The sequence below is a fragment of the Coffea arabica genome, chromosome 1c (assembly GCF_036785885.1).
Source record: "Coffea arabica cultivar ET-39 chromosome 1c, Coffea Arabica ET-39 HiFi, whole genome shotgun sequence".
NCBI lineage: Eukaryota > Viridiplantae > Streptophyta > Magnoliopsida > Gentianales > Rubiaceae > Coffea > Coffea arabica.
This window is the reverse complement of record NC_092310.1, coordinates 350357-375133: the sequence shown is the minus strand read 5'-3', so window position 1 is coordinate 375133 and position 24777 is coordinate 350357. Positions and strand designations below refer to the sequence as shown.

The 24777-nt window shown below is 36.6% G+C and overlaps 4 protein-coding genes across 8 annotated transcripts; 2 read left to right on the top strand and 2 right to left on the bottom strand.

Moving 5' to 3' along the window:
• Positions 1-499: 499 nt before the first annotated feature.
• Positions 500-1776, bottom strand: LOC113742264 (G-type lectin S-receptor-like serine/threonine-protein kinase SD2-5). Its single transcript, XM_072047692.1, has one exon. It carries the CDS (start codon positions 1673-1675, stop codon positions 515-517), a length of 1161 nt encoding a protein of 386 aa, XP_071903793.1. The 5' UTR covers positions 1676-1776; the 3' UTR covers positions 500-514.
• A 3180-nt stretch (positions 1777-4956) lies between these two features.
• LOC113732466 (benzyl alcohol O-benzoyltransferase-like) lies at positions 4957-7819 on the top strand. The gene is made up of 2 exons (XM_072050067.1): positions 4957-5555; positions 6690-7819. Exons 1-2 carry the CDS (start codon positions 5121-5123, stop codon positions 7623-7625), a joined length of 1371 nt encoding a protein of 456 aa, XP_071906168.1. The 5' UTR covers positions 4957-5120; the 3' UTR covers positions 7626-7819.
• A 6649-nt stretch (positions 7820-14468) lies between these two features.
• LOC113742115 (uncharacterized) lies at positions 14469-15115 on the bottom strand. Its single transcript, XM_027269867.2, has one exon. The coding sequence runs from the start codon at positions 14982-14984 to the stop codon at positions 14796-14798; it is 189 nt and encodes a 62-aa protein (XP_027125668.1). The 5' UTR covers positions 14985-15115; the 3' UTR covers positions 14469-14795.
• A 6737-nt stretch (positions 15116-21852) lies between these two features.
• LOC140003899 (uncharacterized) lies at positions 21853-24370 on the top strand. 5 transcript variants are annotated; one of them, XM_072048393.1, is made up of 6 exons: positions 21853-22004; positions 22077-22172; positions 22333-22667; positions 23308-23593; positions 23728-23805; positions 23922-24200. In XM_072048393.1, the coding sequence occupies exons 3-6, from the start codon at positions 22429-22431 to the stop codon at positions 23970-23972; spliced, it is 654 nt and encodes a 217-aa protein (XP_071904494.1). In that variant the 5' UTR covers positions 21853-22004; positions 22077-22172; positions 22333-22428; the 3' UTR covers positions 23973-24200. The 5 variants fall into 5 exon arrangements, with proteins under 5 accessions (XP_071904494.1, XP_071904850.1, XP_071904199.1 ...); XM_072048749.1 differs by having other exon boundaries at positions 21868-22004; positions 22100-22172; positions 23922-24370; XM_072048098.1 differs by having other exon boundaries at positions 21869-22004; positions 22112-22172.
• Positions 24371-24777: the final 407 nt, after the last annotated feature.

The following is a 24777-nucleotide window of genomic DNA, read 5'->3' as shown; positions in this document are numbered from 1 at the left end:
AAAAAACTAATGTATTCTTATAGCATCCCCTAATGTACGTAGCTGGTCACAAGATGTGGAAAAACCTACTAATAACTACGTATTATTAATGGGGTCATGTTGAAAGCAAATGACAATTCTAAAAGAAATATGAGAACGAACGGACAGAATGAATACTGGCAAGAATTTTGAGCGTTAGGAAGATTAAGCATAAGAAGATGGAAACAAATGGAAACCTTTCCATGTTCCTTTGTAGGTGGTAAGCATAATACAGAAAGACATTATTTTTTTCCTGTTACACAGTTATAGAACTGTACATACCATCCATTGTGAATGATGCATATAAATTCATGCCAAGAAATGATGCAGGTATATGTAATATTGTTGCGTACGTGATTACATTACTCTGACAAGTTGTACTTTACCTCAATTAACACAATATAAACCATCAATGACATGGTAAGGAGAACAAAGAAATAGACGTTTATGAACTAACATGAAAAGAAAGGCAACCGAGTGAAGCAACATTTTTGGTTCACCTTAGTCCTGATAGTACTGATGGTGAAACTGATACTGTTGTTTCAAATTCAAACTTTCTTCTGATGGCTGCAAGTGGATTAAAGTCCAAGGTTTGATGTTCCAAGTTACTTTCAGGGTGCAGTGTACCCTCTATGACCTTAACTACAGCAGACATAGATGGCCTCCGGGTAAAATCACTTCGTAAACACCACAGTGCAAGCTTCAGCGTTCTAATCATGTCTGAAATATTTAGTCGAGTATCTTCATCATTACTTTCGATTATATCAATCAGCCTATCTTCCTCGTCCTTTCTCCTAAACAGGTCAAGCAAATGTACACGATCCTCAGATTCTGACATAGCAAAATTCTTCCTTAAACATATGGTCTCCATTACAACAATTCCAAAACTATAGACATCTGCCTTTTCTGTGATAAATGAGCTTAACCATTCTGGTGCCAGATAACCAGGAGTTCCCCTCAATGTAGTCACAATTTGATTCTGATCCTTATCAAAGGACTTGGACAAGCCAAAATCAGAAACCTTTGTGCATAAATTTTCATCTAACAGGATGTTCTGAGGTTTGATATCTAGATGGACTATTTTTTGTCTGCATTCTTCATGAAGGTAAGCCAGACCTTTTGCTATATCACGGATGATATTCCTTCTTGTCAGCCAGTCAAGAGTAAGTTGAACAGAATCCTTGCTAAAACTCCATTTGTCAAGTGATCCACTGTTCATAAATTCATAGACTAAAAGTCTATGATGGTTTTCAACACAAAATCCAATCAGTCTCACAAGATTGATATGATGAATGCTTCCAATTGTCTGGACTTCAGCCAGGAACTCCTTCTTCCCTTGCCCTAAACTGTTGACTTGCTTCACGGCAATTTTCTCTTCATTTTTCAAAACTCCTTCAAAAACTGAGCCAAATCCTCCTTCTCCCAGCAATTTTGAGAAATTTCCAGTTGCATCCTGTAGCTCCTGAAAAGAAAATCTCACGGGCATTCCCGATAGCTGTTCCCAGTAAGTGTCAACGTCTTCCTCAGTACTTTGCTTCTTCCTACGCACAATGCAGATGCCAAGGATTACTACTGACAAACAGAAAATTCCTGCAGTCAATCCAGCTATAATTCCTTTTCGTTTGGACGATGCAGAAGATCCCGATGTATTTGACATGTCATTGGAAATTTTGATGAATGCTGATGATTCAAAATCATTTCTTTGCTTTCCATCACTTATTAGTGAAAGAACAGGGGAGGGTAAGAAGCAGTTTCCCTTGAAAAGTTACTGAAAAATGCCGAAAGAGAACTGCTTTGCATGATCAGTCTCTCAAGCATAACCATCTGCAGCTCTCAATATCTGTCGCTTTCAAGACTGCAGCATCGGAATCAACATAAAGTAATATACATCTGTAAGATGTAGTAGTCCATGAGAACGGGGACCATCACATTTTGTGGGATTTTTCTCCACACAACCACCGCTGTTTTCGTTGTCACTTCTTTCAACGCCTGACGGACAAGAGCACTGCCCCTCCGAGCATAGAGACAAACTGCCACAAACCGTTGGATAATCACATTCGCTCAGAAAATCTGCCAAGAGATCAACTGGCCCGTTTTCCTCTTTATCAACTGGCCCTTTTTTTGAAGGCCATAGGAATGTTCCAAAAACTGCACAACAGAAAAGATAAGAGAATAATTTTCATTTATCTTGAGATTATTAATTTGAGGAGAATATTTTCATCTACAGATACAATATCAGGAATGATAATGAAATTTTAGATGTTGTCAATATATATATTGGTTTCTCACAATTACATTTGACAAGGAAAAATAATGAAATAAAAAAAATAATGAAAGGGAAAAAAATTGGGAAGATTCAAAGAGAGAATCATGGAAGATATTAGTTGGGAACGAGAAATGGAATGTCCCTCTATCTCTATCCTGCCACATATGCAATCTATGTGGCCAAAAAAGAATTATAATGGTAATAAAATTTAAAATTAGGTTACTTTAGGCATATGTTTCAAAAGAAGGATTATTTTGACAATAAACTTGAGAAGAGAAAGTATTACACATTCTATATGTACTACGTGGCATGCCGCGTAACGTACTAAAATCAACTATTGGCTATGATGATTGGACATAGTTTGTTTACTAATTAGAAAACAACATATCGCTCCTGGCGGACAGTTCGAATGGTGCCTTCCTTAGGTGTTTACCCTTAAAATTAGGAGGTCGACTCCTGCTGGCTATGGTGTGACGTATTTTTGGAGCGGGCTCTGCATCATCACAGGGGAATTAGTCTGGCATAAATTAGGATTCGCCCTTTGTGAAAAAAAATTAAAAAATAATCTATGACTCATCATTTTCTACTTGGTGATATGTTATGGGTCATAGTACATCACACGACAATAAGGTCAAGCAGTGCATAGAGAGCATTGAAGATTTTTCACATCCACGGATCCACCGCCTCTCCCTGTGTCTCAGCGGCCGGTTGGCCGTGCCAATCTATGTCATTTTGCACCATTAGTCAATGGGAAAAAAAATTTAAGTAAACTTCTTTCTTTTCTTTTCTTTTCTTTTTTACTTTATATTTCATTATTCATCCCACTAATTTCTCATAGACTTCTTGTATAGCTGGTCTCAGATTTAGCATAATATATGTATGTATTGTTTTACAGTATGAAGAATTAATTGATCATGAATTGTATTATCTTTCACTTGTATTGATAATTAAGCACTCAATTAAGTATCCCTTTAAAATTGAAAGAATATGTACTATATATAAATTAGATTGTTCGTCTATTTTATATTCAATTTCATTAGGTTATCAATTGAGTTTGAGATAAAATTGATATTTTATAGAATTATTTGTCATTCAATCAAATTATTATGGTAAAAAAATAGGAAAATAAATACTTATAAACATTACTATTGGAACGTTGGATTTAACAGGTCGAAAAACATTAAAATTAAAGAAGGTTTTTTTTCTCAAAAATTCCTAAGTAATTACCTTCAATAGTTTTTAGAGTCACAAATCACAATTCCTAACTACAACCATTTGCAGCCTATGTCTATTAATCATGCAAGAATTTGTATAGTAGTAACTAATAAAGTGATATATATATTAAACTATGTTCTTTTTGTTGTATATATCAAATGTGTATTATTATCCAATTTTAACTTATTTAATAAAGAGATGCATTTTAGGTTAAACATCATTGTTTTGCCTACATGATGTGTTTTATGACATTCTATAGAGAGTTAGCAACACATCTATTGTGTATTTAATCAATTTACATCTCGTTTCATCTTCAAACGCTAATTATAATTATTTAAAACCTAAGGAACCATAATAATGCAAATTTAAAACATTGGGACCAAAATGTAAAGGTAAAGTTCTTGAATAACGATAATTTGATATTGACTATTAATCGTTGGTTGATTTTCCATCAATTGTCCTAAATGATTACAAAATGCAAAACTTTGAGAACTAAATTTACTTTTGGTTAAAAGATTAGAAACCAATTTAGTACATAGATCAAACATTAGGGATCAAAAACTCATTTCTACCTTAATACAAGTCTTAAGGTAGAAATAGTGCTGGGTCCAACCCATGCACTCCACGTCAACTGATTTTGTCAACTTTAACTGGGTTTGACCGGCTTTGAAGTCACCTTTGGCTTTGCACCAAACCAAGCAAGACATATTCATTTCAGACAAAATTGGCTGCACTAGCTTGTCCAACCCAATCTGAAACACTGAAGAGCCCAACAAATACATCAGAAAATTGATGTCCCATGATAGATGTTCTGTCCAATATTTGCACCCATGAAGGTCTAGGATTACATTGCACTAACATGGTCTGATTCTAGTTCTTTCAAAAAAAAAAATTTTTATTTGTAGTAATATATATGGCGTAATGAATGATAAAAGAAAACTACCTAACATTATCTTGGAAGGTCAGTAATGAAATTGAATTGAAGCATCATCACTTTTGGTACTATTGACCAAAAGCTGAAACGGGAATTTGTTTTCTATTTGCAGGTGGGCTTCCACATCACATAGAAGTACCGAGAAACTCAAGGGAAAATTAAAGGATGCTACTGGTACAATAATGTGTTGAGAGAAGTAGCCCAGAAATTCTAGGAATAGAAAAATTCATTTGAGAGTTTTGATCCAAGTTTTAACAACCATCTTTTTGTTGTATTGTAGTGTGAAGGCCTCAAAGTGAGAACTGAGAAGAAGACTAGACCAAATAACAGGTCAGTCAATTGACAAAAGAAGTGGGAAAAGATGAGGAAAATGTACATGCAAATAAGATCCAATTAAGTGGTAAGTGCACTAGACATGTTGTGTGTTTTTCCTTCAACTCCTGTATGACTACTGTTACACTCAGTGGTACTATATAAATCCCATGCTGGAAAGGAAGGAAGGCATCCTCAGAACTACCAAACCTTCTTTCTTTCTTCTCCTGTGTCAGACTATCTATATCTGTATACGCACAATTAAAGCATTCTCATTACTAGTGCTTTCATTTCCTAAGCCTGAGCCTGAGCAAATATATTCGTTGGTGGTGGTCAAATCACTGCGTGCGTAGCAGTTTGTTTGTGGACAACAAAATGGGATCAAAGTCTCTGACATTCAGGGTGACCAGACAAAAGCCTGAGCTGGTCCGTCCGGCGAAGTCCACTCCTCGGGAATGCAAGCTCCTCTCTGACATCGACGATCAAGAGGGTCTTCGCTTTCAAATCCCTGTCATCCAGTTTTACCGCAGCGATGATGGCAGTAGAGACCCCGTGAAGGTGATCAGGGAGGCTATTGCCAAGGCTCTGGTGTTCTACTACCCCTTCGCGGGGCGTCTCAGAGAATGCGCCGGGAGGAAGCTGGTGGTGGACTGCACGGGGGAGGGTGTCATGTTCATTGAAGCGGATGCAGAGGTGACGCTGGAGCAGTTTGGGGAAGAACTTCAGCCTCCATTCCCCTGCTTGGAGGAGCTCCTCTATGATGTTCCTGAGTCTGCAGGAGTCCTTCACTGTCCTGTACTGCTTATACAGGTACACAACCTAAACCAACTTTACTGTTTTCTATCTCTCTCTTTTTTCTTTTTTTTTTTTTGACTTGATTTGTCCCTGAGGTGAGGCTGGAGCTGTCTATTTTCGTCTAGGTTGTTTCTCCAAGTATTTAGGGGGTGAATTTAGAGTTGAATACTTGACTCTTTTGTCACTGCTACAAAAGAAACAAAAGAGTGTTGGTTAGGAAATTGCACACCACAAACAATCCTTTCTAAAACCTTGCTATTATACTACTCTCTTAGGTTGTTAGATGCCGCAGTCAATACCTTTGACTTTAAAGTATTAAATTAGTGAGAAAAGCACATCCTATATATGAGTGTGCAAATTAAGAAAAAATAAAGTTGTTTTTATTTAAATCGTATGGAGTTTTTTTTTTTTTTTTTTTTGGGCAAGCAAGCAAACAAAAATATAAAATAGAAGTTATTAGAAGTCACTAAATTTAAGTAGTTATCTTTACTAAAATTTTACTCTTACGACAATAAAATTGAAAAAAAAAATCAAAAGATGACAAAAAATTTTGTAAATTTTTCCTTCTGTGAGGATAAAATTGAAAAAACTAAACGATGACACAAAATTTTAATTTTAATCTTGAATTTCCTTCTCATGCTTTATGAATAGGAAAGATTAGCCCCCCCCCCCCGGGCGGCCCCGGGCCCCAAAAGGAAAAGGAAAAAAACGATGAAGAGCCTAAGAGTTTGGATTGTGAGAATTTTTTTTTTTTTTTTGAAAATTTTTTTATTATTGTTGTCCTTTCGTCAGTCATGTTCCCTTCCCTGATTGTGGCTCAAATACAAATATTTGCAGCAGCATATTTGTCTGAAATGTCTATATCACAAGCCAGACCAGCAGCTGCCACTTTCTTATGTCTGAAATGCCATTTACTCTCTCTGAAATTCTCAACTTCAATGATGAATGCCCCGCCCCTCACATGGCACATACCACATAGCCTTTCTTGGTTCTATTCTCCACCACCAGAGCCACCAACTCAACTGTTTAGGCTGTGGTGGTGGGCTCTATATATATTTTGTTCTTACACTTGCAATTATTGAGTGCTAATAATGGTATGGTATTATTAGTGCATAATGCATATTATATACAACACTTGTATTTTTGTAGGTAACTCGTTTGAGATGCGGGGGTTTCATCTTCGCACTGCGCCTGAATCACGCTATGTCCGATGCTGCCGGACTAGTTCAGTTCATGAATGCGGTCGGCGAAATCGCACGGGGAGCTTCCGCCCCATCTGTACTGCCAGTATGGCAGAGAGAGCTCCTGAATGCTAGAGACCCGCCAAGGGTGACGTGCACCCATCACGAATACGATGAGGTAGCCGATACCAAAGGAACCATCATTCCCCTGGACGATATGGTCCACCGCTCCTTCTTCTTCGGCCCGACGGAGGTATCAGCTCTGAGAAAATCCATCCCGCTCGACATCAGTCGCAAGTGTTCGACATTTGAGATTTTGACGGCCTGTCTCTGGCGCTGCCGGACCATCGCCCTCCAGCCCGAACCCAATGAGGAAGTCCGCGTGCTCTGCATCGTCAATGCTCGCTCCAAGTTCGATCCTCCCTTGCCACAAGGGTACTACGGCAATGCCTTTGCATTTCCAGTGGCCCTGACGACTGCCGGAGAGCTGTGCAAGAGGGCTCTGGGATGTGCGTTGGAGCTGGTGAATAAGGCCAAATGTGATGTGACTGAAGACTACATGAAATCGGTGGCTGATTTAATGGTTATCAAAGGGAGGCCTCATTTCACCGTGGTGAGGACTTATCTCGTGTCGGACGTTACTCGGGCTGGGTTCAATGAGGTGGACTTCGGTTGGGGAAAGCCAGCGTACGGAGGGCCGGCCAAGGGCGGAGTTGGTGCCATCCCCGGCGTGGCGAGCTTTTACATACCTTTCAAGAACAAGAACGGGGAGAAAGGAATAGTGGTTCCTATTTGCCTGCCGGGCTTTGCAATGGATGCATTTGTGAGAGAGCTGGAGAACTTGTTGAGCAAGAACCATCATAGTATTGATGATCACTCCGCTTTTGTCAGATCAGCCTTGTGAAGAACTTTCTTAATTTCATTCATTCCCCTGATCGAGTCCTCCTCCTGTGTTTACATACTGTACTATTTCTCATGTCATTGGAATTCCTGACGGAAAGTTAAGAGAATAATGAGAGGATCGGTGATGCGTGTGTGTGTGTGTGTGTGTGCAGTGCACAATTTCTTAGAATCTTAGCAGAAACTACCTTGAGAAAATCTTGCTGGTGATTGGCTCCTGTACTATAGAATTTTCCTATACGAATTGATGGTCTAGGTGTGTGATGTAATAAGATTTGACGTAATTGATATGAAACGGTCATGGTCGTTGGATGAATCACGACAAGGATGAGACCAAGTTAATGATAACATATAACCACCCAAGTATACCTTGCAGAAGGAAGTCAACCCACATGAAGTACAAAGAAGGTTAAGGCCGTCATTTTTGGCTGCGTTGAGCATCTATCACGAGGTTGAGAAGAGAAGGTAATCTGACCAGGGAGGTATCTAATATTTTGCAAATTTCAGGGAGGTGAGTGAGACTGTCAGAAATCTTAGGGAAGGTTTCTGAAATTATCCCTATTCTATATGTACTACGTGATATGCCGCGTAATGTACTAAAATCAACTATTGACTATGATGGTTGTACATATTTTGTTTACTAATTAGAAAATAATATATCGCTCCTATCGGGCAATTTGAATGGTACCTCCCTTAAATCATCAGGTCGACCCCGCTGGTTATCACGTGGTGCATTTTTGAAGCGGGTTCTGCATTATCACAGCAGGACTAGTTTGACGTAAGTCAAAATATCCCTGTATCAGAAAAAAAAATTAGGAAACAATATATGACTCACCATTTTCTACTTGGTGATATTTTATGGGTGATAGTACATCGCATGACAATGTCAAGTAGTGCATAGAGAGCATTGAAGATTTTTCACATCCACCACCTCTCGCTGTGTCTCAGCAGCCGGCAGGCCGTGCCAATCTATGTCATTTTGCACCATTAGTCAATGGGAAAAATTTTTTTTAAGTAAACTTCTTTCTTTTCTTTTCTTTTCTTTTTTACTTTATAATTCATTATTCATCCCACTAATTTCTCATAGACTTCTTGTATAGCTGGTCTCAGAGTTAGCATAATATATGTATGTATTGTTTTGGAGTACGAAGAATTAATTGATCATGAATCGTATTATCTTTCACTTGTGTTGATAATTAAGCACTCAATTAAGTATCCCTTTAAAATATGAAGAATATGTACTATATATAAATTACATTGTTCATCTATTTTATATTCAATTTCATTAGGTTATCAATTGAGTTTGAGATAAAATTGATATTTTATAGAATTATTTGTCATTCAATCAAATTATTATGGTAAACAAATAGCAAAATAAATAATTATAAACGTTACTATTGGAAGATGTAATAGGTCCAAAAACAATAAAAATAAAGAAGGTTTTTTTTTTCTCAAAAATTCCTAAGTACTTACCTTCAATAGTTTTTATAGTCACAAATCACAATTCCTAACTACAACCATTAGCAGCCTATGTCTATTAATCATGCAAGAATTTTTATAGTAGTAACTAGTAAAGTTATATATTAAACTATGATCTTTTTGTTGTATATATCAAATGTGTATTATTATCCAATTTTAACTTATTTAATATAGAGATGCATTTTAGGTTAAACAACATTGTTGTTGCCTACATGAAGTGTTTTATGACATTCTACAGAGACTTGGCAACACATCTATTGTATATTTAATCAATTTACATCTCGTTTCATCTTCAAACGCTAATTATAATTATTTAAAACCTAAGGAACCATAATAATACAAATTTAAAACATTGGGACCAAAATGTAAAGGTAAAGTTCTTGAATAACGATAATTTGATATTGACTATTAATCGTTGTTGATTTTCCATCAATTGTCCTAAATGATTCAAAAATGCAAAACTTTGAGAACTAAATTTACTTTGGTTAAAAGATTAGAAACCAATTTAGTACATAGATCAAACATTAGGGATCAAAAACTCATTTCTACCTTAATACAAATCTTAATGGTCATAGTGCTGGGTCCAACCCATCCACTCCACGTCAACTGATTTCGTCATCTTTAGGTGGGTTTGACCGGCTTTGAGGTCATCTTTGGTTTGGCACCAAACCTAGCAAGATATACTCATTTCAGAGTCAATTGACTGCACTAGCTTGTCCAACCCAATTTGAAACACTGAAGAGCCCAACAAATACATCAGAAAATGGATGTGCTGGGATAGTTTCTTTGCATGTTCTTTGGGTAACTTTTGCCAAAATTTCCTTAAGATTATGTTCTTCTAATTGAGAACCATATTAGTACTTGCCATTGTCCTCTGAAGCTTCTTGGTTGAAGAGGACCAACAAACAAACTAAAGGAAGGAATGAGGGAAAAAAATACAAGTGTTTGACTAAGTAACTAGTGTCTAATGTTTTGAAGTATATAGTAAGAGCATAACCTTTTGAAGTATTTAATGATTCCCTTAAAAACACTAAAGATAACTCGTCTTAAATGTGAAGGGTTTCTCCTTTGCAATGCATGCGCCTAAATCACCAAGTCAGTGGCTGATTTAATGGCCACCACACCAGAGGGAGGCCTCAGCTCACAGTTGTGGGCAGGGCAGTTGTATGGTCTCGAACGTTACCAGGGCTGGGTTTAATCATTGATGAGGTGGAGTTTGATTTGGGGAAGGATGCCCACAGTGGATTTGCAACTTTGTTAGATCTGCCTCTGCCTTGTGAATTTGCAACTTTTATAGTTTCCCCTTATCTATGTATCACGTACTGCAAATGATTTTTAAGTTTGAAGAATAAGTTACTCCATCCACTAAACATATGTACACAACTACTGTAACTAGGGGTGTAATCGAGTCGAATCGAATTCGACCTCGACTCGAATTAAAAAATCGAACTCGAACTCGAACTTGTTGAGCTCTTAAAAGTTAAGCTCAAGCTCGAACTCGATTTTATTTTGCATTACTCGACCTCATGTTTATCGAGCCCAATCATTCTAATCGAGCCTAATCGAGGTTAAGAAACATAAATTTATAATTTTAAATAAGGGAAAAACTAGACATTTCATACTAATAAATTAAAAAATTAAAAAAACATATATGTGTGTGTGTGTGTGAAGCTCGATTAAGTTAGACTAACTTTTGAGTTTCACATATTAAGCTCAAACTTGACTCGTTAAATAGCTCGAGCTGTTCAAACCGGGTCAATGTGAGTTCAAGCTCGAGTTTTAACCGAACAAACTCGCGAGTTACTCGATTAAGTTCGATTTATTTGCACCTCTAACTGTAACAACTAGGGGAAGAAACAAATTTTTTTGGCTATATTAATAAGGTAAATTATATCGACTGTTTGTAAATATAGCTTAGTTAATGAGGTGATTTTGGTTCTTGTGAATGTTTACAACTCCAATTCCAACTAATTCTCTGTGTATGTCATATTTCATATTTTAATGAGAATGTAGCACCTAATTGGTGGCATTGTTTTGTCTTTTTCAATATTAGTATTTTTTTTTTCCCTGCAATGATAGATCCTACATTTATTTTATTCTATTCTATACTATAGGGGGAACCAGAAAAGACTCAGAGAAAAATCGGAGAGGACTGAACCACCTACCGAACTCGTCCGATAACCACTCAAAGTGACCTGCCACATTTAGTGGCAAGTGATGGGTGGCAAAATTTGAATCCACCAAGCCTTAAGGCTTTGGTGGTGGCCACTGACGTTTTTTTCAGTATCAGTACTTACCATCTGCTTTGTGGCTCTTAGCCTTGGAATAATGAATGGTTATGCTTTGTTCGACCGGCGGCACCATAAGGTGGCCGGAAGGGGCAGCTGCCTCCCAAGATTTGAGAAATCTTTTATATTTCCTTCAGAAATTAAAATCTTTTGCTTGTATCCCTGTACAAATTAAACTTTGGCCCTCCCTTCACCCAAAATTTTTAAAGTCATTATATATATCCACTTTGAATGCTAGCGTGGAGGAAGATACTTCATACCCAGGAGAATCTGGATTCCAGCCTAGATTGAAACCAAGATCAGGACATTTTTACAGTCTGATATGTATAGTTTTAGATAGAGGCTTATTGAGTTCTGCTAGCTGTACGCTCTAATCAGTCTATTGTATATACTCGAAGTATAGATTATTGTACTGCTGCTGCATAATTTCCTTGTGAGTATTTCACTCTTATCAATAGAAGGTTTCCTTAGAAAAAAAAAACTTAAACTATAAAAGCATAATTACTCTTAGTTCAGCATAAATTATGCTTTGTATTCTAGACTCAGAAAAGTTTTATTTCAGATCAGTCAGCTTTGAAAATTTGATCGATGGAGGAAAACTAGAGTTGCAATCGAGTTGAGTGAATCTCGAGTAGTACTCGAACTCTATTCGAGTATGATTTTAAATAAAAGAATTTAGAATTATACATATGTATTTGAATCTCGATTAAGCTTGACAAGCTTTCATGCCTTGCATATATATTACACTCCAGCTTAAGTTTTGAACAAACAAACTCGTCAATAGCTCGATTGAACTCGACTAAATTTGCATCCCTAATATTTCGTCTGTCTCGATTAATTTTGACGATTTTCGTTGCTGTTTCAAATTAGTTCAAATCATGAGGGGTCGAAATAAATTATTTGAAATCATCAGGGATTTTTTCATAGATTAGCTTAACCATAGGGAACTTTTTTATATTTTAATCTATACTTTTATACATATATATATACATATATATATATGAGTGAGACGTAAAAAAATCTAAGTCCTAAGAACCAGCTTAACCGGTCCTCAAGACTTTTCTTGCTAAAAAAAAAATCTAAGTCATAAGAACCAGCTCGATCCAGTCCTCAAGACTTTTCTTGCTAAAGCTGTGTTGAGTTTTTAATCGTTCAATCATCCAACCTCAATCATGTTTTGCTTGTTTAAAGCCATAATACAGAAGCTTCTTCATGAATTTCTGAACTGAATCAATTACGTGCTAAGAAGTTTAAACCATATCATAATACTACAGAAGCTTCCTTATGGATTTCTGAGCTGAATCAATTATGTGCTACAAGACTTTTTAACAGTAGCACCAGCTAATAGCACATAAATTGATACTTAGTCGGTAAGATTAATAATAATAATGATGATGATGATGATCAAAAGGAGTGCTGAACAAGAGTTCAATTAAACTAGAGGCTATATACTTCTAATAATACGGCAAGTGAGATATTTGTTGATAGGAAGGGCCCTCCACGCATGAGGAAGAAGGTAGCTTCAAGACAAAGTTCCACCCAAGAAACACCAACCACCTTTTCCCATTGGTGTATTTGTGGGCATATCACACATGCATGCTGATGATTCAAGAACACTTTTTATAAAAAAAAAAATAATAATAATAAATTTGGTTTGCCTTGCCTTTTCAATAGAGGAGACCATGTGCCATAGCCCATCATGCATGTTCATTCCAAGCCATCTTCGGCCATCTTTGCCAATTTGTCTACAGTAGTAATAGCAAGGACCTCTGAAATAGAATAGCAATGAATATGAAAGCTGATGGTTTAATTAGCTGCATAAACATTTTGTTGCTAGCACCATCTTTCTTTCTTTCTTTCTTTCTTTCCTTCCTTCTTTCTTGGCGTGCATGTCATATGTTTTCAAGCACTTCTGTGGTTGGGTTCAATAATATGTCACTGATGAACTGTTTCACATCTCAGTAGGTGCATCAAAAATATGCTGAAATTATAAATGTAGGCATGCAATGTTTAGGATGATGATGATACGTACAATTTACTTGGAAATTGCGAACAAGAAGTCCCAATCCACGGGATCAAATTCTCGGTCGCATAAATATGGTGCTGACCAGTTTGGGACCATCCAGTACCAATTCCCTTTCCCCCAAAAATCCTTGTTCCCACGTCGGTGGTGATAAGTGCGTGTGTGTAGGATTTAAGTTCCTCAAATTTACTCACAAGTCAGCAATTGCCTTTTGAGTAAACTTGTGGAGTTATCTTAGATTCTGGCAATTCGCTTAATTAAATGCTAGTACCATTTTAATCACTACTTTTAAATGTAGCCATTTTACCAATTTGAAATGGTAAACTCACCTAGTAGAAATGTAGTGGGAATAGTGAAAAGTCATCACCATTCCAAATGCCAAAATTGTACTACTAAATTATTTTCTTTTTTTTTTTTTTTGGAATGCAACTACTAATAAATTCTTTTCTTAACTTTGAAAGATTATCTATAACTTGTATTATTTAGTGATGGAACCACCATCAATTATGAAAATGGAATGAAGAGGGTAGTTTTCAATTAGTACTAGTTTCTTTCAATTGATATTTGATAGATAGAAGCTCATTGATGGATGGATTAAAAACAACAAATGATCTCCCTTTCCTTAGCTAGCTGTCCTCGTGAGTTGTGTCCCCACTTCATTTGGAATTCCATGGGACAACTCAACTCAATAAACCATTGTAGACTTCATTTTACTCTTTCATTAAAGGGTTCTTCTTGCCCTTAGCCACATTAGTAATGTTTAAAATTTGAAATGAGTCCATCTTTTATATCTTGTATACTTATCCTACGCCTTAAGGGCAGAGAATATGAATGGGTCCTAATCAACTCATTGAAAACGTTAATCAATTATCATTAGAACTTAAGAACCGACAATAATGTACACAACAAAACTAAGGAAAGTATTCAGACTCTGAACTAATGCAGCAGAACAAATCAAGACCTCTGCTGCTGCTGCTGCTTCTTACACAAAATAGTAAATAGTACAATACACACATGGTACAAAAAAAAAAAACAAACAAGAAGAAGAAAAAGAATATGTAGTACAAAGATAAAATCATATTATGCTCCATCCATCAACTCAAATTCCAAATAAAACATTATTCCAATCCCATCCCACCATAAATTCACATCAAACCAAACTAAAGAAAAAGCAGGGATCATAAATAGCAGAACTAGTACTATTTATTAACAGCACTCCATAAACCCAAAAAAAAAAAAATGAAGGAAGGAAGGAAGAAAGGAATCAAAGGTAAAGAAGCAGCACGGCTGCCTGTCTGTCCGGTGACTGCATGCTCACATCTGGTGTAAAGTGAATCTACTTGCATGAACAAAGTAAGGTGGATAAGATTAATGACTAATCAATTCAGAAGAGGAAACCAAAAGCCAGTGCAGCAATAGAAGCAAACAAGGTAGGCACGAAGATGGTTGCGTCAGAGGCGGGGGCCGGCGCCGGAGCATCGGCTGCGGCGACGCCCTTCATTCCGGAGAGTGACATCATCATGATCACCAACATTGCGGCTACCAGCATCTTCATCTTCATTGCCGCCTCCATTTGTGATGAGAGAATCAAGAAAAAAAAGATGGCTCTGCTGCTCTATGAATTAATTTCCTCTGCGAAGAATGAGTGGTAGGCCTGGTGGGGAGATTACAGAGGAAATGGCAGAGGAGGATGACTATGATGGGTCATGCTGCTGCTGTTTATATAGTTGCTCTCATCCACTACGGGCAGGCAGCTGCCCCATTTGAATGTTGAGATGTCCTAACTCCAAAACACTCCACTACTAGTATCTTATTTCCTTTATAACTTTTTCTCTTTTCTAGCCTTTTTTTTTTTTGGAGTTTGAGTAGACAAGAAAAGTGTCAAAGTTTATTATTATTATTATTATTATTATGTTTCTTTGTTGTAATATTCTTTTTAAATATCTATTAGATTTATGAGTAGAGAATTGTATCTGATATTAATTTGAGAGACAAAAAAAAAGTTCTTAATATGTAAATAAGGGTTTAGGCCCTTTAATAGTTTAAACCTTTGAATCAATGTTGGATACTTAGACTTACATATTTAGCCTTTTTGATGGGTTTTCTTGAGCGTTTCTCCCTAACAATACTTGTTTATTGACAAAATTAACGATTAGAATTACCAACCCACTAAATTAAGCACTAAAGAACGATTCCGCAAAGCAAGAGAAAAAGCTGAAAAGGTTCTAAAAAGAATCCATTTCGACATCTTATGCATCCAAGGCACACTTTATTTTGTCTAAAAGGCTTTGATTCCTCCCAAAGTGAAAGTTAATGGTAGAGTGTTAGTACGTAATAATTGATGATTAAAGTAGTAGTTTAACAAATAAGTTAGTAGGTGGCTGCCCGCTGCCCGGAAAATTGACAGAGTGTGTATAGGTAAGCAATGTGAAAAAAGTACAGTTGGCGTGGGGCACAACCTTGCGCAGTTGTGCTGTATTCTTAACTACTACTGCTTTGTTCCTTCCATTCTGTTCTTCTCTTAGGACTTTTTTTTCACTCTTTGATTTAGACCTCATTTTTGTCAATACCTAATCTTATGGCCTTTGTTGCCTAAAACCCTCCTATAAACTGCTCTGTTTAGGAGCCTAATCATTACTAATTGTTCAGTGACTACTAGAGACCTCAGCTTAGCATGTGATGTGATGCATTCATTGTTAAGAATGTTTTCTTTTCTTTCTTTTCTTTAGACTGGTGTAAATTACTGTAGGAGTAAGAGCTTTGATAAATTTTCAGAATGAATTTAGACGCATAGAATCCCTGATGCTGAAAACTCTGAGATATTTTCAGGAGTTATAATTAGAACAGGTTATCTAGATGTTCTAGTAGATGGTGACTGAATTTGTTATGAATATGGATCAGTAAGGCAAAAAGGTATTACGTCTTCTCCAATTACTAGGAAAGGATGTACTGTAAAAGCTACTTCCACTTTACTAGCTTCATGATATCGTGCATAGAATCCCTATACATGGGAAGTAAAAAATGAGAAAAAACAAAAGGAAATTAAGGTCATTGGCAAGAAGCAGAAGCAGGATCACGAGCAGAATTTGTTTAGTGAATCGGGAAAGGAGTATTCATAGCTGATACCAAATCACGAGCTGATGATCATCAATGTTGATCTGGGCCAATATACATTTTGCGGGACAGACAAAAAAAATTCTTCAGTATCAGTCAGACTCAGATGATACGTGAAGTAAAATACATGCATAGAATTGCAGCAGCTTTTTTCCTACCTTATGGATTATGATATTTTACCAAACTCAGATCGCTCGAGATCAGTTGAATCCCAGATGAGGTTAATTAGCTTACACAAGTCTTGTTACTATCCTACAGGAGAGCACATATAAAGCCCTGAATGGTCCTGATTTTGAAGATGGAGTAGTTGACATGGAATTGGAAGCATCGTGCATGGCACCATCAATACAGCCAATTAGTGCATTTTGGGTTATAAGAAGTCGATGTCAAAGGATCAAAGTATTTAAAGAAACACCAGAGACTTGCGAAAATTGCATTCATTGTACTACTACTAGTAGTAGTTCTGCCACTAAGTTAGAGGCGTACAATTATCAACTGCTTAGACTTACCCAAGATTGGTAACCATTATCCTTATCTTATGGTAGAATAGATGTTAGTTAATTTGACTCTTGTAATTGATGGAAAAACTATAAAACGTGCTTTTATCATAAAACGTTAGGGATAAGGTTTGTGAACATCCGTCAGATTTTAAAAATTACACCTACCTCTCTCTTGATCTGCTAAGGCTAGTAGTACTGTCAATATTTGGTAAGCAAAATTAATTTTACTTTTTATTCATTGAAATTCAAAGGCATGGTTCTTGTGGATAAGCAATGTCCTAATTAATGCAAATTGGAGTTGACAGACAACCCGTACCTGCTGCTTATTATTGAGCACAAGAAATCAGAAGGCAATTAATGACATGATTACGAACGCCATTTATGGACCATGGATGGAGGGTTGATATATAGCTTAATTAATTAAAGCACTTGGTGCATGAAAGAAAATAGTAGTAATGAAAACACAGGAGGAACTATATTGATTATAAATTAATCAGCTCAACGTAAAATCCCCTTGCCTACATTCTAAAAATCTATGCTTTCCTGAAAATATCGTCAGCGGGTGCGTAGACACCTGTCTGATCCAGTGATGGTCCAATCCTCTCCCCGAGTAAGTGTAGATATATTGAAGAAAGAAAAAAAGAGCATATGTAATTTGATGATTTTGGAAAGAAGCATACGTAGTCTTTTCTTTTAGACTACAGCCTAGTTTGCTACTCTTTTGGACAATGGTAGTTACCTTTTCTTTTTCATTGAAGTGACACAATAAAGATAAAGTAGTTGCCCCAAATTAAGTACGTAGTGGTAATTTGATATAACAAAAGCAGCCCTTAATGAGCATTTTCAAAGAAGAATACATATAAAGTAATTAATTACTAGTAGCTAGTAGTAGTAGAGTACATGTTTTTGCCTTCGCTTTCAACTTTTGGTGGCGTGCGTACACTTTTCTTGTAGTAGTAGAGACGTGGAAATACAGAAGCTGGCACAAATCTTTTCAAGTGCGGAATTGGTTTACCTACTACTGATAGGGTTTAGTATTTGATAATCAAGAAGACCAAAAGTACTTAAGTTGGGCTTTCTGCCTTTCCAATTTGAATTATTTATTTGTTTATGAAAAGCATCATTACCTTTGTTTGTAGTATTTGGTCGGTCGGTTGGGAAGTTAATACACACTAGGGGTGTTCACGAATCGATCGGCTCGAGTACGAGCTCGAGTTGAGCTCGGTCAATATCGAGTTTAAGTTAATTAAGTCGAACTCGATCTCGAGCTCGAGGTCAAAAACATTAAACTCGTGCTCGTGAGCTCAATTATACATATTTTTTTTATTTTTTATTTTAATAGTAAAATTACACATATATTCATAATATTTTATTATTTGTTAAAAAATTATTATTTTATTTATTTTTATTTTTTAAAAATAATTTTATTATTATTTTTTTATTTTTTAAGCTCGAGCTTGACGTTTTGAACTCGTCGAGTTCGAGTTCGAGCTTCACAAAATTAACTAGAGACTCTGTTCGATTAGGCCAAAACTCGGCTTGACTCGGCTAGTTTGCACTCCTAATACACTCCCACACACACCCAAAAAATATTCATCTATTTTCTTTATTTTTCTTTTATTTTTGTTAATAAACTACAGACTCCTGGACTTAAAACGTAGTATTACTACTAGTAAATTCCATAAAAGGTATCATGAGAAAGTAGCAGTATACTGCATACATTCTCTGAGGTTGAGTGGTATTAAGAGAGGGAGTGTAAATGAGATGTTCCGATTCGAGGTTTCCATTTTCATTAAATATTAAAAAAAAGATTTTTATTTTTTTTTTGTTAATTATGGATTAAACAGGGGGTTGTTTAGTAGTCAACTAAGTAGTCATATATCTCAGAACAGGCTGGGAGGGGGGCAGCTGCATGGTTCATTATGATGTTAGATCTATATGGGCTTTGGATATGAATACATCATGGGTCAGTTAGGGCCGGTAAATACTGACGTCTATAAGAAAGGGCTATACATTTCATTGCTTCTTGGAATGGATCGTAATCAATAATCATTATCAACAACTCAGAGTCCAGACTCCTGAAAAAATCCAAAGGTTTCGCAGTTTTGCTCCTAAAAACTAAATAGCTTGCAGGTACATGTGGTAAATAAATTCATTTAACTAAATTTACCTATATTCATTCATAAATAGCTGAAGATATGGGTAACTCATTGAACTCAATTAATTCATTTAAAATTGTTTTTTCCACACCTCCTCTCCTTACCTACCCATTTAGAAGAAATTTGAGACCCGCGTTTGATTATTGAACTCGTTGTTAGAGACTTTCATGTATTAATATTGCTGATACCTTGTATATAGTGGAATGTTTTATTTTTCAGCGTTAGCAAATATTTGATGCATTTTTTACGCAGATAGATACCCTACTTGATTTTTTTTTTTCAGATTCTTCATTTCGTCATTATGTTAACTACTTTTGTTTCATTTAATATTATTATTTTGTTGATTTTATCTTATCGTTTTATTTGCTTGTAGCTTGTTAACGTGCTCATTTTCTCGTAGCTTGTTAACTTGTGACAAGGAGCATGGATGAAAAAAAATTGATAACTAGACTTATTGAACATTATAAGTAAATATTTAAAACTAATGATAGGTATAAAGGATGGTATAAATTAATAATTTAGTTCACAAAAATGAATTTAAATGAGTTTACAAAACGTTAAAATGAATGGATTATAAATGGGTAATTGAGTTATCCAACTCATTTTTTTTACTTGCCCATTTATACCCATCTAATTAAATGAATATAAATGAATTGATTCACTTATATCCACTACTCATTTCAACCCGTCCAAATCACCCATTTTGACACTTCTGATTGCAGGCAAGCTGCAGACTCAAGTTTGTCTACCCATTGCGCACTCTCAAGTAGTAGCGTCTGCGAGTTCTCTTGTTGCATACTTCAAATTCTGCCGTCTGTGTAGTAGTTCTTTTGCAATGGATTTGGTTACGTTTGCATACTCTCTCTCAAATAGCTTCACACCCCAATGCAAGAGCACGATGTTGAAAAAGAAGGAATACAACCAGCAACAAGAAAATTTGCTCATTTAACACATCATACCACATGAATCTTTTGCTTGGGTCCCTATGATGAATCTTTTACCCTTTTTCTGCAGATCATCAAACTCCTGGGCAGAGGACGTGGAGGCATCTAATGGGCTTTCAAATCCTCTGAACATGAATCCAACACTAAGTAGCCGTAGTAACTTTTGTCAGCAGACGCGTCAAGTGGCTTTCTGTAGCAGTACGTACTACTTGGCGGTGGTGACATTCTTTTGCCTTGGACTCTCGTGATTGTCAAGACCTTTTCTTTTTAAGGAAAGCAAAGACTAATATTAAAGACCAGTCAATTTTTGCACTGGACTTTTATTACTCCTACATCTATTACTATTATTAAATCAATAATTATTTCAAAAACAATAATGTTAGTTACGCCCCATTTTTTGTTATCTGCACTCTCATCATTTGTTTTATCTTACGGTCTAATAAATGAAAATTATATGATTAAAATAATAGTGAAATTGTGATTAACAAAAATCCCCCCCTATAGGCTGCTTTTTCTTTTCATTTGTGTGTGTGTGTGTGTGTGTGTTTTGTTTTTTTTTGGAAACCATCTATAGTAAATAATAATACGAATACACAAATTTTGGGCCCAAAAAAAATTGAAGGAAAGAGTCAAAGGAAAAGATAAATGGGGGCGGCACGCAGTTGGAGGGAAATCGCATCCAACCCTTAATTAAACCCTCCAACGTCTGTCCAGATTTACTCCTTCTCCGTCCCCAAAAAAAAAAAAGAATAAAAAAAAGGGATCGAATCTTTCTTACCCCTATTTTGAAAGACAAACACCAATAATCTTTTTTTTTTCTTGGATTAATTTTCAATACACTAACAGTATATACACTTTTATCATCAGATGCATAACACATAATTTAAATTTGAATTTGAAACTCAAATTTTGCATATGTATCGTATATTTAATCGTGATAGTGCGTATACACCATCAGTGTATATAAGATTTATTCTTTTTTTTTTTTCACACCCAAAACAAAAAACCACATGGTATATAGAGTACTATAGACAAACATTATTATTATTATATAAGAAAAATGATGGAGAGTGTGACTTAGTAGAAGTTATTACTACTACTTGCTAGTTGCTAGTGCCACTACTTTCTCCTCTTCTCATCAGGCAGACCACCAATATGAATATGGAGCACATGTCAAAGGAAGAAAAATACCACACCCCAATTGACACAAATCATAACTCCACCACTCTGTCTCTGGGGATAACACCCACAACCAACAAAACAAAAAAAAAAAAAAAAAAGGAGGAGAAAAGAGGCAGAGAAGATTGATTGGGCCTAAAAGACTAAAAGGAATAGCTTTGGAGTTCTGCTTTGTGTATAATTCATTGATGTAGTAGTAGTCAGTAGGGTAGAGAATTAGTAGTAAAAAGAAAGAAAAGAGGAGAAAAAAAGGCAGAGTGAGAGTGGTGGCTGTGGGGTTTCTTAGCAGCGGGGCACCCCTGTGGGGTTTCTATCCCACATCGGTTCGGGGGGGGTTTGGGGTTTGGGTTTATTAAGGTCTGCGGGAGCCTTCAAAAGTTGCCGGCTTTTGAAGGTTTCTCGCAGGTCAACTTTAGTAACGAAAAAGTCTGAGTTTCTCAGTCATCGGAAAAAGAGAGTGGTGGCTGGTGAGAGTAACTTCCAAGTTTCAAACAAAGCCAGCAGTTAAAACTTAAAAAGTCTTAGAATACAAAAACAAGCCAAGAAACCTCAAAACACATCTTTTGTTTCTCTCTTAGCTATTCCACAAAAGCAACACTTAAAAACACCACAGCCACCACCACCTGGTATCTATATGCAATTTGTTGCAACTTCCCACGACCAAAATCCCATCTTTCTCAGTTTCTCTTCCTTGTATGTGAGTATCCTCCTGCTTCCTCAAATTTATTTTTTCTTTACTTTTTGTGCTCTGAGATTGTATTTTTTGCAGTCTGATTGTATCTCTAATGGAAGACTCCAATGCAGGAGGGGGCCTTCATTTTGGCTGTGCGGGACATCGTTTGCAAGTGTATTTACAGATCCTGAGGTGGGTGCTGTATTTTAATTCTACCTTACATCTTTATGCTCTCGGTTTTGGTCCTGTATTTTCATGGGTCCTCCTCTCTCTCTCTCCCTATGCAAATATATGCCAATATTGGCTTTTAAACTTCTCATGGTAGATTGGTGGTGGGTTCTGTTTCTTGCAGGTGCTGCTAGTGCAGATACATCTATCCATTATTAGAAAGGGGCAAAAGGGATTGCTGCTGAGAAGAAAATAAAATACCACGAATACAGAGAGAGAGATGGATAGATTGCAGTGGGGAAATAGGAAGAGGCTGAGATGTGTGAAGGTCAAAGACAAGAACAACTCATCATCAGCAGCGTCAACTTCCATCAATGGAAAATCAGATGGTGCTGTTGTGGTCAAGAAGAAAATCACATCTCGCTTTGCTGATAGCTGTAACAACAACAACAAAGAAGCACAACCTCAGCATAATGCTTCTCTTCCTCCTCTTCCTTCTCCCCATCGCATCAACAACAGGTAACAACTGTGTGTATCAGATTTCGAGTCTTTAATTACATCCTATTAGGATAAACATTGTTTGTTGTCCTATACTAAGGTTGAGTTCTCCCTGAAGGGGGAACAAAAAAAAAAGTCGAGATCTTGATCGAACATTATTTTGTGTGCTGTGGCACTGTATTTTCAGAACTTATTTTAGATTTTTTGTCATGTGTGTGTTTTATGTGGTGTTAATCAATTATAGAGGGAAATTTCTGGTTTTGATATGATATGGTTCATGGGAAAGGAATGAATCTAGAAATGCTGCAGTGCTCAAATTGATTAGGAATTTGGTTGCTAAACTTTAGTAGATCAGTGTTTTGGTTGTTGGATGACATCCTAATTTCTAAAGCAGCGTTGCAATAAAGATAAAGTGAGGACATCCAATTAGGTTTTGTTGAGTGCAAACTCTCTTTGGGAATTATGCTCATGATTGGTGAGGTAAAGTGACATGATAAAAAGGAGAAGTTGCTTCAGATGGTAACCAACTTGAGTGCAAATGTAAGGTCTCGTCTTCCCTCACCAACCAAAATCATTTTGAGGAATCTGTCTGGAAACTAAAATTCTTTTCAGTCACAAAACAAGGAAGGGCTTAGTTTTGGGTGGTTTTCTGTTGACACAGGGATTTAGGAATGAGTAGATCCAATGGCAACGAGAATCGCAAGGCATCAATGTCATTGTCTCCTGAGAAAGAAGACCGGTATTACACGACGAGGGGATCAGTTGGTTTGGATGAGAATCATAAGATGTTTGTGGATGCTAAGGAGGAGAAGACAAAGTTTGTTTGGCCAAAACTACTAGTAACACTCTCAAATAAAGAGAAAGAGGAAGATTTTATGGCTATGAAAGGGTGTAAACTGCCTCAAAGACCTAAGAAAAGGGCCAAGCTAATACAGAAAACTTTGCTCGTAAGTTCCTTTTATGCATTCATGGTAAATTCTGAATTCAACAAAATTTAGTTGTATGTTCTTGTCTGGGATTCTCTTGATTTTGCTAGCATTGCTTTTTTCTAACTGGAAAGATCTCCCTCGTGACTGCGCAGTTGGTGAGTCCTGGTACGTGGTTGTCAGAACTGTGCCAAGAGCGGTATGAAGTCAGAGAGAAGAAGACTTCTAAAAAGGTGGGTACTAGTATTTGCATTTTCCCTATTCTTCCATCTTTCTTCCAGTAAAGTATTACTAACTTGTTTTCGAAAAAGCTTAATTGACTTCCTGTGTCTGCATTCATTTTGAGCAGAAACCTAGGGGACTGAAGGCCATGGGAAGCATGGAAAGCGATTCCGAATGATTCTTGAAATTCTTGTTTCAACTTTGAATTTTAAATTGTGAAAGTGCTACTACACTAGCAGCAGCAGGAGTGAGGGTGACCCAAAGAGAACAATCAATGAATTGTTTCAAGGCTGTAAAAGAAATTGGCAGAGCAGAGGTGGCGGATTGCATTGTATTAATGGGAAATGAAAACTTTGATGCTCTTTTGTTGAACCTTTGATGATGGTAGAATGCTGTTTCTTCTTCATTTCGAGGCGGGTGAATCATGAATGGTTGTGGATCTTCCCTTCCTCATCCCTGTACAAAAACAGCCAGCACCTTTTTTTTTTTCTCTTCAATATGCTGAAGGGTCATCTCCTCAGCTGTTGACCTCTTCCCAACATCTTTCACAGCAATCAAAACTTGTCTGTTGCTACATTCTACTAGGTGCTTAATTACTACCCTAATTACTGATCAATGGGAAGGATAAGAAGTTAGGTTTTGACTTGATCCAATGTGGTGGGTGGGGACTGGGGTGGGGCTTGCTCTCTTCAGGATGGATCTTGGAAAAACAAAAGTTATGACAAAGAGGAGACTGCAATAATAAAGAGCTCTTTAAATGTTGGGAGGCAGTTTCTGGTGCCATCCCTCATAGGCCACAGACAGCACCTATCAGGCAACATATATACGTACTTTTATTATATTCCAAGACCCTTAAAACATGCCTTCAATTCTTTTCCCTCGGGTACTGACTCCTGATGGAGATAAGGAGAATTCTGCAAAATAACCATTTTTTTTTCTCTTTTGCTTGGAATCTAAAAATCATATCTTGTTTCCATCCGGAG

What these genes read in the sequence shown, in the direction of transcription:
- LOC113742264 (XM_072047692.1), bottom strand. Translation starts at nt 1,675, where the DNA reads ATGTCAAATACATCGGGATCTTCTGCATCGTCCAAACGAAAAGGAATT.
- LOC140003899 (XM_072048749.1), top strand. Translation starts at nt 22,429, where the DNA reads ATGGATAGATTGCAGTGGGGAAATAGGAAGAGGCTGAGATGTGTGAAG. An exon ending in CCCCATCGCATCAACAACAG is followed by an intron (nt 22,668 to 23,307) that starts GTAACAACTGTG and finishes CTGTTGACACAG; the next exon opens with GGATTTAGGAATGAGTAGAT. An exon ending in AGAAGAAGACTTCTAAAAAG is followed by an intron (nt 23,806 to 23,921) that starts GTGGGTACTAGT and finishes CATTTTGAGCAG; the next exon opens with AAACCTAGGGGACTGAAGGC.
- LOC113732466 (XM_072050067.1), top strand. Translation starts at nt 5,121, where the DNA reads ATGGGATCAAAGTCTCTGACATTCAGGGTGACCAGACAAAAGCCTGAG. An exon ending in GTCCTGTACTGCTTATACAG is followed by an intron (nt 5,556 to 6,689) that starts GTACACAACCTA and finishes GTATTTTTGTAG; the next exon opens with GTAACTCGTTTGAGATGCGG.
- LOC113742115 (XM_027269867.2), bottom strand. Translation starts at nt 14,984, where the DNA reads ATGGAGGCGGCAATGAAGATGAAGATGCTGGTAGCCGCAATGTTGGTG.